The sequence below is a fragment of the Chrysemys picta genome, chromosome 2, assembly GCF_011386835.1.
Source record: "Chrysemys picta bellii isolate R12L10 chromosome 2, ASM1138683v2, whole genome shotgun sequence".
NCBI lineage: Eukaryota > Metazoa > Chordata > Testudines > Emydidae > Chrysemys > Chrysemys picta.
In genome coordinates, this window is record NC_088792.1 from 191,251,384 (window position 1) to 191,267,589 (window position 16,206).

A 16,206-nucleotide genomic window follows, 5' to 3' on the forward strand; every position below is an offset into this window, starting at 1 on the left:
ACCATGAACCTGACATCAATAACTGCAGAAACCAGAAGATGCACAAAAAATATTGGGGCAGAGCCAGGCAGAGGAATTCTATAGGAAGGATTTACTTGCTGATCTACTTTTTTTGAAGTAGAATTTTACTGTGTAAATGCTGCTTTAGGGGGAGATTTTCAAAGACACGTATGGAAGTTAGGTGCACTTTGACTTTCAATGAGAGTTGGTTGCCTAGCTCTCATTTGTGCCTTTGAAATCTCTTCCTTAACCTAGAACTGTTTGTAATGGCCAAGTTTTAGAATTTTGTGGCTTGGTTTTCTTATATGTGGCCTTTGAACAGCTTTCTTAAGCTCATTCCATATAGAATTTGCAGGTCACTGGTGCCACTACCAGTGACCTGCAATGAATTGGCATGGCACTGTATATTTTTCAGAGGACTAAAGGTAAAACTGCTGCACATGAAAGAGACAGGATTCCACCTGTTAGAATGACGTAGCAAAGCCCAACTCAACTCTTCCCTCAATTACATGCAGTCAGTCCCAACCGAGGACAGAATTATCCCAGTGAGTCTTTATTATGCATTACACAAACAAGGCTTCAATTTGCCAAGAGAGATTGTGTTGCCATTATGAAGAATTTAGGGATGTTCTGCCAATTACATAGGTTGTTCCGAAGCCTCTAAATTCTGGATATTGAGTACAGTACCTCATGCAATAGATCAGCCTTGATCACAATAGAATATTCCATTTCAGGCATTTTGGTGTGTGTTGGAGCATGTTTGTAGCTGGATCATGTTTGTAGCCTTTGCTTTTATATTTTAAATTGGCTGTATCTGCTCACATGAGACTGGTGCACTGTTCTGTTTTCTGCTAGTAGTCTGGTGTTTCTTCGATTCTTTGGAGATAAGAGTTGAAAGTACTCCTGTGGTACTAGTATTAGACATCAGGGCTTTTACATCAAGGACTAGATAGTTTGATTACTGCTTAGGGAGAGTTTTGTTTTTTATTTAAGTTTGGTAGAGGTGATTTTTCTTTTTTATTCATAGGGTTATTTACAACTGTCATGGTACTAGGGAGGACATATTACAGCAGCAGGTGCACCCTTTCCCCTGGGATTCCCGTGAGACCAGCTCTGTGTGCTGGTTTCACAGGAGCTTCCATGAAAATAGTCACTTTTATTTGCATCACTTATTTTCCAAACACCTGTGGTCATCTGTCCCCCTCTTATTCAAGTATAGTTTATCCTGAGAGATGATCTCACAGAGGTAGTATGTTGTGACAATGGTGTCCATCAAGTCAAAGCCTTAAAATACCAAAAGCTTATGATATCTCTCTTAAAGAAATCAAACAATGACAAAAATATGTGGAAGTAATCTGGTTCTTCCATCTGTTGTGTTTTGTTTTGTTTTGTTTTTTTAAATAATAGCCAGAAAGCAAATCGGAAGGGGTAGAGATGCTAAATGAATTTTTAGGTTACGTATTCATGTACAGTAAGCTAGCTGGCAGAGTTCACACTGTGTAAGAAAAAAATACTGCAATGGACCCTCTCTTCTAGAAGTGTCATGTTCAATAGGCAAATCACTATTTGTGCTTAAAGCATGTTAAGCTCTAGAATCTTAGCACACAGCAGTTAGCCATTATTTAAAATGTTTTCACATATGATCTTCATTATGAGATGAACTGATATGTTTCCCCCCTTACTAAAATTTAAAAATATCTGGGCTGGTTTCCACAGCTGGTTAGCTAAATATTATTTGTATGCAGCTAGACACATTTAAAAAACAAAACAAAAGACCTAGCTGTTCTGGTGCTGAGGTTGGCTAAAACTTTAAGGCAGAGGTATGGAGCAAAGATGTGGCAAGAAGTATTGAACCAAAATAAATGTTGTCAGTAGCTATGGTGAGTGCACAATATAGAAGATCTGACCCTGCAGTCCTTACTCTGGCAAAATTCCTGATTTCCTCAATAGATTGATTGAAATGGGACTTTTTACTGAGTCATGACTCCTAAGATTGGGCCCAGAATGGTTAGCCAAAAGAACTTCAGGTCCTGCATTAAAACCCATTGACATCAGCGTGAGTCTTTCCATTGTTTTCAGAAGGCTTTGGATCAGGCCTTAGTTTCTGAAGTGGCCAGGATAATAGACTGTAAGGCTGGACAGGACCATTAGGATCATCTGTATCATACCTTAATGAGTGACTCCCATTGACTTTAACATGAGTGGCATGCATGGATTGATGAGAAAATAAACCTAAATTGTTCTTTCTTGCTGTGACTGTAGTTGTTGTTCGTTATTTTACAATAACACTTAGAGAGACCCTGACCAAGATCAGGGGGGCCGATTGTCCTAGGCATCAGAAGAGCCAATTCCTGTCCCAGAGAGCTTACAGTCTGACTAGAGGAGACACGCAAAGGCTGGGAGAAAAGATGTATAGTTATCTCCTTTTTACTGGTGGAGGATTGGGACACTGAGAAATTTAACATCTCCCTCAAAGCCACATAAGAAGTCAGTGGCCAAACTGGGAATTGAACCAAGTCTTCTGAGTCCCAGTCAAGTGCCTTAACCATGAGATTGTCCTTCCTCTATATGAGATGTATTTTGACTTAGTCCCAAAATGAATGGTTTAGAGATAACAGCACTGATTTCATGAGAAAACATATCAGGGTCCCTTAAAGCACTGCTTTTAGCTTTGGTCTCCGGATTGCAGCCATAGTTACTTCTGTCTTGTTGGGGACAGATGCTAATAGGGTTTTTATCGTCTGTTAGCCAGAAACTAGAAAATCTGCTAGACCGCTGCTAGAAAATCTGCTTTAATCTTTCATAGATCATGGGGAAAGTCCTGTTCACTTTATTGAAATGAAACTCCCAGGGAATCAGTAGGAGTTTTGCCTAATCCTAATCGTAAAACTTAATGCTGCTCATCTTTACTCACACAGAACTTCCACTACTGATTCTCTGGGAGTTTCATATGAGTAATGGTGAGCAGGATTAGGCTTTGCTAAACCAGTGTGGTTCTGTATTCTCTCCCTAGAACCGATGTGTTGGAAAGGATCATATTCGGGGGTACTGTAATGGAGAGAGGAAATACTTGTACAGAAGGTCTTTTGAACTAATTTTATAATGAGCCAATTATAATTATTATCATTTACATGGTAAAACTGGAGCCCTCAACCAGGCTGTACAAAGAATGACAGCGTGGTCCCTATCTTTGCCCTTTTTTTCGTGGGCATCACACTAACCGTATACATTTTGGACATATCACCGTTTCTTGCTATAATCGATTTAAAAGTGTAATTTAGCTTTTTAAAACAATTGTCACTTTTTTGTTAGAATTTTTACTTTTTTTTCTGTGCATTGGTCAATTAAAAAAAAAAAAAAAAAAGAGCTGAACTGTCACTGACGAACCCTTGAGAATTTGCTTTAAAAGCCAAGGCATTCCAATGGTAAATTAAACATCAATTCTTTCCTTTTGAGGAGGGCTTCTTACCAAAATAGAAAAGATGTTCAAACATTTTAAAGAAATGCCCAATAAAAGTCAAATGTGTCTTTTTTGATCAGCAGCAAAAAGACAAAGACCAGCCCTTTAAGTCAGATACTGTAAACTGACCTTTGGAAAAAAAGGAGAGGTTTGAGTAGTTTTCCACAAATGCTAATGGCCTAGAAAACATGTTTACCAAGGGCTGGTAGAAGGCTGCTGTGTTGCTACTAGCTCAAAATGTCCGGAATGACACTTTCATTCACAGATGTCTTTCGTCTGTGCCTCAGAGGTCTGAGGTCAAAGCAGCACCGGCAGGCAGGTAAGCAGGGGCTAAAGGTTTGATCAGTTTGTGATGGCTCCACTCACTCTGTATTTGTCTCCAAGGTATTGCAGCCCGGGGGGGACATTCGGGCTCTGGTTCTGCTCACTTCCTATTATCCATGTGACTTGTCTCCGCCACGCTGGAGTCACTTTGATTTGCCTGATGTACTGCTTGACAAAGCTGGGTGATGGCTGAAAAGTGGATCCAGCTGCTCTGAAAAGCGCACACCTGACATGCCAGTCCTGGTGCGGGCACATCATGGGGAGCATTTTTTAATTCAATGTAATTTATGCATTCTTGCAGTCCTGTGTGTGCCTGGCCTGTCAGCCAGTGCCTAGATGAAGGCTGACAGTTGTCATCCAGGGCCTGAAGGTAGCCTCACATAATGACACATTAGACATACTAATGATGTTTTCTTCTGGCATAATGTTTTCTTCTCAACTTTCCGCTCCCCCTCCCTTTCTTCTCCCTCCTATCTACCACAGGGATGCTTAGGACACAAACACGCCAAGGAGACTATGTCTGCATAGAATGTGGAAAATGCTTTAACCAGCACAGTCACTTCCGGACTCATATGAGGTCCCACACAGGTATCTTTTCTCACCAGTTTTTTTTTTTGTTTTGTTTTATTTTTTAACCCAACTAACAGAATGTTGAATTTAGTTTTACCTCCCGTACTAACCTAAATAATTTAAATATTTTCCAATATGCAGTACCCTAGGTTTTGATTGGTATTGCTCTTGTTTTCCACATGTTCCATACCTGACTCTCCCCCCCACCCCAACACCATAAAATTGCAATGCATTTGAGATAAGCCTGTTTGCAAATGCTTTATTTTAATTAGAGAGTAGGATACTCAGAAATGAATATGCTAATGAATTCTGTTGCCACCAGCACAAATTGAAATCAGAGTAGCCCCTTTCAGCAGAACATAAGGCTTTGTTTTCTTTCATCATTGCTATTGACTGGAACAGTTTTGTATGAAAACAGATCCTCCCCAGACTGGTCAGTTATAAACTCTAAAATCCCTGTCAGCATTTTTACCCTAGAATGATCTACTATTGAGAACGTAGCCAGCTAAAGCTACCAGTGTCAAGATACCTCATAAGCATTACATGAGACAGTGAGACTAGCGAGTTCTCTTTGAGAAGTGTGAATGATGCATACATAAGCCAGTCTGATGCAAAATGACAGAGGCCAAATGGTAAGTAATGCAAGAAGAGGGTCCCTCTACACATACACTGATAATTAATGTTGTCAGTGATTGCTTTCTTCAGCACCGAAGTCTGAATTAAAAAGGGCAGTGCCCCTAGGCTGCCATTAGCACACTCTCTTACAGTAAGTGTTACAGTAAATTGGTATTTTCCGGCCACAGGCTAGTAGCTGGTGTCTTTTTTTGAATGTGGTTAATCTGTAATGGTCTCAAATAATGTACACACACTAACGAAGCTTGAATGTTCATCTGTTAACAAGCCCCCTTGTTCCCACAGTGGTATTTGAGTCTAATGGACTCCGAGGTACTGAAGTTCACACCACCTCCGCAGATGCCCCAAAACAAGTATGTTTTACAATTAATTGGGTGTTTGGTTTTTAATGTGGTAGCTGGGAAAAAGTTGCACAGTGATACTCATCAGTAAAGCACTGACTGTTTTATAACAAATATGTAAATAATAACAGCGTTGCTTTGATTTTTAGATCCTAAACTTTTTTAGCATTTTACCAAAGACTGTTACATATAGAAGACAGTTAATTGTGGGTCAGATAATTAATGTGTAGGTAAAGATGTTAACAGTGTATTGGGGGTGGGTGGGAAGGGTAATTGTATAATGCACAAAATGGTATATAAGTGTAAGATCATATTTTAAGAATTGCTAGAGAGAGGAGATTTGCTTTTACACCTAAAAAGTTACCCACTGCAACAACACAAGTAACACTTGGTCTGTGTTTTTCTGAGGAGTATTCCTATCGTGATATCCTGTAGCTGATATCTTTGAAAGGCTCTTACCTTTCAGTTTCTGTGGACTCTGTGTGGTGGTGTGCTTTCCTGTTTCTAATGTACAGTGTTTCCTGTCTTGACAAACATTTTTCAGTTCTCTGAATTGGGCTTTTTATGTATTAAAATAAAACAAACCACTTAATCTACCCACGCCCTTCTTCAGACTTGGCAAGTGGGCTGTGGGCTTCATCTTCTTATAAGCAGTTCTCTCTCAAATTTCTATCTTGAATGATGTCTTTTTACCCTTTTTCTCCCTATTTTCAGTTTTCTTTTTTATTGCCACAATATTCTAGTCCTTCCCTTCCCACCAAGCCCCTGAAAACAGTGTGGGCCAAATTTAGCTTTGGGGTAAATGGGTGCAATTCCATACCAGCTCTGAATGTAGACCTTTATTAAATTTAAGGACCTAATCCAAAGTGTCATTAGAATCAATGATCCAAAACCATCCCCACAAGAAGTCATATCGGAAACCACAGCTTCATGCAGTTCATATGGACTTCATGAGGACTCGTAATAGTCTCCTCCATTGTGTTGGCCTATGAGGTAAAAAGGCTGGAGGTTAGTCTGGAAGCCCACTCACCATCACAGCAATGTGTTGTGCCGCCATCAGTCCACTGGGATAGCCAAGGCCATCTCTATAAAAAACCTTTCTTTTAGTGCTAAACCAACCCCAGGTCAGTAGTGACTCAAAGCTGCTATCATCTGATGACCACTCATTGCCCTGTGTGAAATGGGTTTGGTGCTCTCCGCCTATTTTTCAGTTTTCATATCACTTCAACAATCACCATAGTTGATCCTAATTGGTATCTTTGTTGGTAATCTCAGCAGAGGCACCAAGGATCGAATGAGTCATGGAGACTGAGCCCTGTCCCCTTTAGAAGAGGACTCTCCAGGTTATTGTGAGGTGGGCTGAATTGCTGCTACCCATGCTGTTCCTGTTCTGGGGATAAACGCAGGACTTCCCTCTCCAGGGCTGCCAACACGCCACCTTTTATCAAAAATAAATTCATATGAGAAACTTCAGAAAAATAAGAAGCAGCTTTGTTTAACGTCTCTATGAAAGGGTTTTATCAAATATAACAAGACCCATCACTAGAAACACAAACACGAATCCATGTATGCCCTTGAATTTATTTTTATCCTCATGACTGTAAAGTATCTTCCCCTCACAAATCCTATTTTAGTAATTTAATGAACGTATGCCTTAGTGATTAAAAAAAATCTCAGTGATTGTAATAAGATTCATACATTGTAGGGCTTTGAATTGAATCAGGAATCACTGACCTTTTAAAACTGAAATGCAACTCCTGTTCCACAAAGAAGATGCTTATTTTTGGTGAGAGGGGCAGGGGGAAGGGAACGTAATAACTGCAAGGGTATGCCATAATTAGAGAATTACATATTGAGATTGCAGATGAATTCAGTCCAAAAGTGTTCTGCTTACATCGATGATCCATTAAATTGGTAGAAAGGCATGACTCCTTGATAAAAGTATTTGACAGACGGTGAAACACTGCGTGGCTCAATGGGGGTCTTTGGTGAGCTCTCATAAATTTATTAACATACATTTAGCAAACCTAAGCATCTTTAAAATGTGTGTGCTGCTGGATCTCTTTCGTCTCTTTACCTTTTCTGACTTGTCCCAGGCATAGATCAAAGATTTTGAAGGCAATGCTTTTTGAAAGAAAAAATAAGATTGCAATTGGAAGTCTATTTTAAAACACAGACAAATTGTAAAAAGGTCATTTCTAGGAGTAACAGCTGTGGTAACAGCTTACTTGTCTTTGCAAACTCATGCTGTGCTGCAATTTATTGATTAATTTCTTCCATGGCAAACTTAGTTCACTGTTGTAATCTTAGTCCGTGTTGGTCTATCTTGGTTGTAGCAGATTGAACTACAGCATTTCTCTATGCAACAACTTCCACAGGATTGGGCAGAGGTGAGCTGCACCGATTTCTCAGTCTATTGCCATTCAGTCTCTCTTCCACAGAGGTTCCAGTGTGTTCCCCATCAGCCACAGATAGTTCTCTTCCTCTTCTTTGTCACAATTATTCTTTAATTTCAGCCTTTGTTTCAGTTTGTCAGTCTTTGTCAATTAAAATGAAAATGTTCTGTTATCTATTGTCCGTGTCCTCAGAATAAACAATGACTTTATACCCTCCCCCCCAAATTTCACCTGTAAATCCCCGAGGTTTTAGAGAGTATAATTTAATTTCAACCTGTAACGCTGGGAGCTTTTAGAAGCATAGAATGTATTGAGAACAATGCCTCCAGCACTCTGGCAACACAATTATTTCCCAATTAAAATATTGTCACTCCACTGTTTTTTTTTTTAATTGGAGATGGAGCTATTCTTAGAGAGTTTACAGTATAGAGTCAATTCAACTTTCAGCAGTGCCATACTCTTGCTCCCAACAAAAACTAGTAGCCATCACTTGCAATAACTTTAGAATAAAGGTTTTTCACATTAAGAGAATTCATTTCATATAACGTTGCCTCCTCACAGGTAGGAAATCTTCCCTTGAGCATTATTTAAAGTGGAAAAAAAAATTAATTTTGGTGTAAGACTGTATACCACAGTTCCCCTGACCCTTCTGTATTCAAACAATGAAACTTATGAATAACTTCCCCTTATAAGAGAGAGAGAGAGAGCAGGTTCTGCAGTCCCAAATGTAGCAGTTTACAATAGTGTTACTGTTATTTGGGGACTTTCTTGTAGAATAATTTAAAGCCAGCACTATCACGAATCTAAAATTGGTTGTCTAAAATTAGGCACCTGAATCCATATTTGGGCACCTAATTTAAGGTGGTGAGCAACCAGTTTATTGGGAGCTGCAGCTGGTGACCATCTCTGAAAATTGGGCTGCTTACTCAGGTTCCTTTATAAAGACTATAGGCACCCAAGTTTGACAATTTTGGCCCTAGCTTATAACTTTATAAGGGTTTCTTGTATCACCATCAATGAAGAAATATAACCAAATGAAATATAGGAAATAATTAGGTGGGTGCCTGAGTCATAATATTTTTTCCTGCTTCTATCTGCTTTTGCATGACCACCGTCTAAAAACAAATTGACATTTTCACCAAATACATTTCCTAAGTACCCTAGTATAGTTCCTAATCTTTTACGAAGGACAAAGAATACACACTACGTAACCTGAGTCAATACAGGCAGTGCAAACTCATGCAGATTTGCTTGAAATGCTGCCATATTAAACATTGAATATTCTTATAGATGCTAAATATCTGAATATATTCATAATTAAGATTGCATATTCCACAATGAATATGTATCACATTTGGAATACACTAAATAGCATTCCAAAGGCATGATTCAATAAGCATGAATTCTGGGAGCACACTCATGGTGGGTGCAAAATGAAGCCAGTTCCCTCTTGCAACAATCACTGTGACTGTCTGAATAGATAGACTTGTGTACCACCATGACTTTAAAGGCAATGTGTTTCATAAAGTGTTGAGCGATGGATTTCACAGGTAAAACTGGATCCTGTGGCATTGTACTCAAAGGCCAAAGTCTCAATGAATTCTATGACACAGGAACATCCATAGTCTGCCTTAAAAATGGCATCATTATTGATAGCAATTTCTGGCACAGATATTGTTCATTTAACCCTTCCTGTTTCATTTTTAAAAACAACACATGATTGTCTACCCTGTAGGTTTCACAGCCCATCCTTAGTTCTATGCTCAAATATTTTGTTTAAACAAAATACTCTAGAAAATTGTAAAGGACAAGTAGTTGCTCTCAGGAGATGTGATTTGCAAGATGGATGACAAGATTATGACTCCTCATCTAATTGGGATGATACATGTAATTTAAAGCATCTTTACAGTACTTTAAGCCTAGGCATTAAGTCCTCTGCTCAAGTATGCTGATTTGTACAACTGAAACAAACAAGTAAAAAACAGTTTTTAAAAGCTGCTGACCAGAAAAATATTTGTCATTGGAAATCTCTCTGTCCTGCTACTCCTATGGTGCTAGAACCCACTGGCATACTTCGCAAATCACAGCAATGTATATAGCTAGCACAGCTCTTGAAATCCTTTTAATTTAAAATATATTATTAAAATTGGTTTTACAATGGAAGGCCATGCAACCTCAGTAAGAAGACATGGCCTCGGACCCTCATTATCTTCAGCATAGCTGTATAAAATGTTTCTTGTAATGTTCAGTATCTATCCTCCATAAATGCAAATAAGCAAACTTTTGGGGTGATGAAAGGATTGTTAGGACCAAGGGGAAAATGCAGCATTATGTTGTTAGCGTTTGGGGGTTATTTTTGGGGAGGTGGGGATTGCTGTTTTCTTTAGTGTGTTTTTATCTTTCTTGCTATGCTATCTTACCTATCCTAGAGCACTCAGGACAAAAATTGTTCATATCAAAAATATTATTAATATTATTGACTTCTTTATTTTATACATTTCAGATTTTAATAATGGCAACTAAAAGTCCTGTTTATAACATTTTGCTCACATATGAAATGTCATGTCCCAGTTCCTTATTGAGTTTTTTTTTTAAGATCATGATTAATAGTTCATTTCACGTTATTGCAAATGTTATTTTTAAATAGTTATGTTGGGAACAAGAATTCCATTAATCAAAATAATAGATAATGAACAAATAAATGGCAACCTAATTTGTCTCATTCATGGATGTGGATTATAATGCAAATAATCCAGGAATCATGTAGGTTGCTGCACTTGAATATGAGTATTATGCATATACTGTATGTCCTTTAGCTCACAAACATCACAGATGACTTCTGTGAATGCAGCTCTTGTCCCAACTTTTTCCCACTTATCTGCAAACTGAAAGAGGCAACATTTTCCAAGCTGAAAGTTGTCACTGTATTGCAATATTTTTCAGTAATTTAACACTGACTTTTCCCAATATAAGTACAAAAACCTGCAAGGTGCCATCATCTTGTAGCAGAACATGTGAAAGTCCTCATAAGGGAGATTTCGTGTGCAAACCAGTTTTGATTTGTTAGCTTTATGCTTTGTCTATCTAAGACGTCCTTCTCCTTTGCTTAGAAGGAGTTATTTTTCCACTAGAGAAAGAAGAACCCACCATTTTAAATGGCAAAGTTCCTCCTTTGGAAGAAATAGTTCCATCCCCATATGTTAAAAAAAGCCAAGTGTACCACACACCAGCTGGGGCAGTGCACACTGTAAGGGCCAAATTTTTAGCAGCAGCTTTTAATTTTCTGCTTGCAAAAACATATTTGCATAATTGTACAGTTCCCAATTTTTAGCAGATAAATCAGTTAGTGGACCGCCATCTACCGAATTTGCATGTGCAAATGCAGGTGAGCAGGCAGTTGTGTTCGAATATTTTTGTGGGCACGTCGTCAAATGATTCTCTGAAGCTGATTGAAAAGCACTGAGGTGCCCTAAACACTGTAGTGCTTACAGGGTCTGACAGTGCCTCCCTCTCTCCAGTCTAGAGTGACTGCGTTTGCCTGCAAAAGTTTGAAGTCTCTTTCCCCACCGTGAAGAAATAACATTTTGTGTGATCTCTGCTCATGTACTTTTTTGCTATTTCTCTTAAGATGGAAATTGTACACTCCCATTTTACATTCACATTTGCTGAAGGCTGAAATTTTCTCTCAGTATAGGAAAATTTGGCCCTTAAGAGTGGTCGTCTTCTTTAAACCTGTAATTAGGAGAATTTTTCTAACTTGGCCTGTTTTGGAAGGGAATTGTCAGCCTCTCCCACCCACCATCTCAGCCCTTGGTCCCCTCTGTACTTTTATATCTTGTGGGAAGATGATAACCCCTTTCATGTGACTGTGCTACTGGTGGCACTCTATCTGTGGGTGGATTGCAGCTGGACCTTTAGGGCAAACCTTCCTCCCCAAGTACTGATTGGTTTAACTGTGCTACAGAATTACCCCTAATTGCATCCTCAGGCCAGGGTCCTTTTTACAGTTCTTACCCAGAGAAACTGGGGCAAGATGTGTCCCTCCCTTCCAGCACAAAGAATCCTCTCCCATGTTCCCCAGTGTCTCTCTAGCTGGTTCAGTGCGAGATGTTTTAATGATAGTGCTTTCTCTTGGAATTGTGGCTCTGTCTCTCAGGCATGATGTAGCCGTGCAAAAATGTAAAACATCTTTCTTAGTTTACTGCAGGAAATTCAGCATCCAACTAAGGAAGTTTTATCACATCTCTCGTTCAGTTACTATTTCCTACATTTCAAATATACTGCAGCCTGTACAGCAGCTTTTTTTTTCTTTAATTTTGTTGCAAATCTTTCTGACTTACCCCAAACTTTGACTGGTAAATGTCATGAATCTCGGGCCAGCTTTAATTAGGAATTTTCTAAATCTATTAACAAAAGAGATACACTTAATACATTATGTCAACCAGAGCTGGGCTTTCTTTAGCTATTTCCAAGGCTGCCATAGGCACAGCTTGAAACTTGCTGGGATTTTCCATGGGTGTCGTATTTTATGTCGTGCTAATATAAAATGGTCTGTTTCACTTCATCAGGACTTTAGCTTAAGGTTAATGTATTTATGTAAGATTAATCTTGCCATGTTGTTTTAGTCATCAGGATTGTAAACTGCATTGTTCATACAGTGATTTCTGAATGCCATTTTAAAGCTTACCCTGGGAGCTGCAGGCTCCCATTTATTCCCAATTTTATCTTGCAGGTCACTTGATTTTTTAGAATATCCCTTTCTGCTTTTCCAACATGGTAATTATTTATGAAAATTGGTAAAAAATCCCTCACAGGTTTGGACAGAGCTATGTTAAAGTTTTGCCTGTCTTTTCTCTCTCCTTCTGTGGCCCTCAAATTCCCCTTTAAAAAAAAAAAACTATTGTTCAGTTATAAATCCTTTTTTGTTACTGCAGAATTCTGCTTTTTGGAGTCCTTCCTCTCCCAGCCATTCTTAACCTTTTCTTAAGTGCTCCTTCAGTCACTATTATTTGCTATTCTAGTATGTCAAACAGTTTATAGGAGCCTGACATGCTTTGCTCTCACTGGAGATTATTAAAAAATAACTCTTTGTGATGTATTAGGTCAAAATTAATGTGCATAATGCTAAAAAATGTAGCTCAAATATGCATGATGGTTCTGAATAGGAGCAGAGATGTAGTGTTAATAGGAAGATTATACTTAAAAAACAAGAGGAAGGAATGAGATTTTCTCTGTCTTTTTTCTTGTAGGGGAGAGACCATTCCAATGCAGATATTGTCCATACAGTGCCTCTCAGAAAGGGAACCTAAAAACACATGTACCGTGTGTGCACTGGTTACCCTTTGACAACAGCCAGTACCCTGATCGGCAATTCCAACAACCACAAAGTGATGATCCCAACAACCCTGCAGAAGAACAGCTGGAAAACTTCCCTACAAGCCATCAAATCTCTGGAGTCACTGTGCTAGAGTGAAAACAGTGCTCTGCTAGAATGGAGATGCCTCTGCACTGTTAATCATTTTAAAATAAATGAAGATGCTACACAAGATATATATAAATTGACGTACTAATCAGTCCCATGGTTCCTTATTTCCTTTATAATAAACAGTGGAGTTGGCAAGCACTGTGGCAGTGCAAGGCATCTATATTAATCAAGATAAGTTTGAGACACTGGAATAATTAAACTATATGTGATTTGGACAGCGTGAAGAATTTAAGTACTATAACAAAAACCTCCCTGATGCTCAGAATGACTATTTGATACATTTGAAAAACAGCAGTGGATTTGGGGGCCGAACAAGTATTAATTAATGAAACTGCCGCTGCTTGTCATGAGGAAAAATAAACTTTTAAAAAGGAGGACGGGGAGGGGGAAAGAGGTGGCATTTGGTGCTTTGGAGAGCAGTGCTTGATGAAGGACTAAAGAGAAGACCATCATTCTACAATGGTTTGTTTCATTACAGTTTGGGGACCACTTGCATTTCTAAGTCTCTTGTTCTTGACTGCGCACCATTAATAGTATGTGAATATGGAAATTGAAACACTTCCACAGAAATGCTTATATTCTGCTTTGGAAAAGAAAAAGCTGGTTGAACACTAAGAAAAATAGGCTTTGGTGTTTTACTCTCAGGACCTTTTTTGTAACAGGGCTACTTTCTTTGACCTGATCACAAAGGAAGTCTGCACGTTTAAAAAAATTATTCAGCTGTTTAAAGCCGCTGATCTGTACGTTTTTAATAGAGAAGGAGTCGCTGAACAAGTTCAGGCTGACCTAGGCCCTTAGGGTACTGTACGCTCCTGTATTTTTGTTCAGCAAGCCTGTTACCCTTCCTTTCTGGGCTTGGTGACATTTTGAAAAGATGAGTAACTTCTTTTGTGGTGGCAGGTTAATGTTCATATAATGTGTCATGTCTTGTACTTGGTGATCACTGGTGGTGTTAGGAGGAAAAAAAAGAGCTTTATATACCTCTTCTACAGTAACTCTTTTAAATGCAAGTTTTCAAGGTGGAGGTTGTGGCACATAGGTTGGTAAACCATGCAGTGTAAGCAATTAACAAAATGTATTCCACAGATATAAATATTTTCTTTTCTCATTGCTGTGACACTATGTGTGATGGTAATATTTCTGAGAGTTTCAGATTTTGCACATATAATTTTATGCATTATCAAAAGTTACTGCTGCCTTGAAAGAAAATGTTCTGTGAAATTTTTTGCAAAAGCTTTACTAGGTGTTTTTTTTTAATTGTAACATTTTGTAAAGGCAGGAAATGGATTTAAAAAACTCGCATGCTAATTATATTTTTCAAAAAAAGCAATAATTTTACATGTACAGAAATGATGCTAACCTTTAATACCGGCGAGAGCAACAGTTTACTTAATACAATAATGGAATAGTGCTGTTTTTGTAGTAAATGGGCTTCTGACACAAAGATTTGTTTAAAAAAAAAAACAAAAAACATAAAGCGTGATTTTTCTGTTCTAACCATTTTTTTTGTTTGCTTGTTTTTTTGTAGGTTTTATTTTTTTTTTTTTTGGTTTGGTTTCAAACCTAGTCAATAATTGGTTCTGGCTATTACTTGTTACTTGTTGTGAATTACTTGACAGTTCTTGTTACTTTGCAACACTTGCAAAAATGCAAATATAACTTTATGTAATTTTTTTTTACTAATTTTTCCTCATACTTTTACACCAGATGTATAGCAGAATTCTCTGTAGTCCTGGTGTAGTTAGGAATGTCTGTGCAAATACTTATAAGTGACTGTCATTGACTGTTTTGTAAAGTTATTTTGAGGGAAGTCGCCAGACACATTCCACTGTGTACACGCACACAGACACATACACAAAAAATTGCTGTGTGGATTAATGACTGATCATCATTTTGGGGTTTGCACTAGCTTTTTTGGTTGCTTTCTGAGTCATTTTTTTCTTGGATAAAAGTAATGATGACAGTTCAGGAATGCACGAAAGCTAGTTGCTTATCTTATTTGTTTGTGTTTTAGTTATTAAAATCTCTTCTGTACCCAAAATGGCACAAAAGTGTAGTGTACATTTGTAATTTTTTTAAATTTTTTTTTTCCTGTTTTGCAAGCTGATACGGAAAATCATAGTTAATATTTAGAGCAAATGTTGCTTTCTGGAACCTTTTTTCCAGAATACCTGACAGAGATGAGGATAGTGCTGTCACTGCCATTACCGGGGTACTAATCAGCAAAGTTACAATCATAATTTAGCTACATGAAGAACAACAGTAAGGGAAATCAGTTTAAATAATTATATGCTGTGTATAGCACAGAAATGAGATTTTCACTAAATTAAACAGGAAATGGGAGGAGTTGGTGAGGGAAAGCCAACCTCAAAGACCAGCCACTTTCAGATGTGAATCATAGGCTTTCTTGTTCTTTCTTTATCATTGTATTGTATTGATTTTTTTAATTCAGTTAGACCATAGTATTTAAAATGTTTTGTGTTCTTTATTTATTTAGTTAATTGGTTTTGATCAGCTTTTTTAAACAGCATGATGAATTTTTAGCATGACACACTCCTGTAAGCCATCTTCTGACTGTTACAGACTTTCTACTACCTCTACCAATCTACTGTTTCCTCTCCTTAACAGGTTTTTACAGTGTTGCAGTCTAATGTAACTTAGCCAATAAAGGGTATGATTATCTGTATTGCAGATTCTCAGTGTATCTGCCATCCCTCTTTTTTTCCTCTCTTTTTGCCTTTACTTTTCGTCATACCTAAAAAAGCAGGTGACAGATTATCTGCCACAATATTTTTTCTATAGTGAATGTTTTAGATTGACCAAAATTTTGTCAGACTCAAAGTAACCTCTTCTTGAAGATAATCAACTAGTGTATTGTGTTTCTGTTTGCATCCTAGAATTCTTACTGTAAAAAATGTATGAATAAATTCTTGCATAGTTTTTTTAAAAAAAAGGGGGAAAGCAAATCATAAAGCCAAAACAGGTTTTAGTTTTGTG

At 37.9% G+C, this 16,206-nt stretch overlaps 1 protein-coding gene across 14 annotated transcripts in view; it reads left to right on the top strand.

The window, feature by feature from the left end:
* Positions 1 to 15,911, top strand: part of ZNF516 (zinc finger protein 516) — a 135,611-nt gene extending 119,700 nt beyond the window's left edge. For 6 of the 14 annotated variants that reach the window (XM_065585150.1, XM_042860435.2, XM_042860439.2 and 3 more), the window contains 4 exons: positions 4,268 to 4,372; positions 5,273 to 5,340; positions 7,665 to 7,718; positions 12,974 to 13,168. In XM_065585150.1, coding sequence (XP_065441222.1) covers positions 4,268 to 4,372; positions 5,273 to 5,340; positions 7,665 to 7,718; positions 12,974 to 13,033 — 287 coding nt within the window. In that variant the 3' untranslated portion in view covers positions 13,034 to 13,168. Of the gene's footprint in view, positions 1 to 4,267; positions 4,373 to 5,272; positions 5,341 to 6,603; positions 7,639 to 7,664; positions 7,719 to 12,425; positions 12,501 to 12,973 lie in introns of those variants that run through there. The other 8 variants (XM_024102074.3, XM_065585152.1, XM_065585154.1 and 5 more) reach the window with 3 other exon arrangements.
* Positions 15,912 to 16,206: the final 295 nt, after the last annotated feature.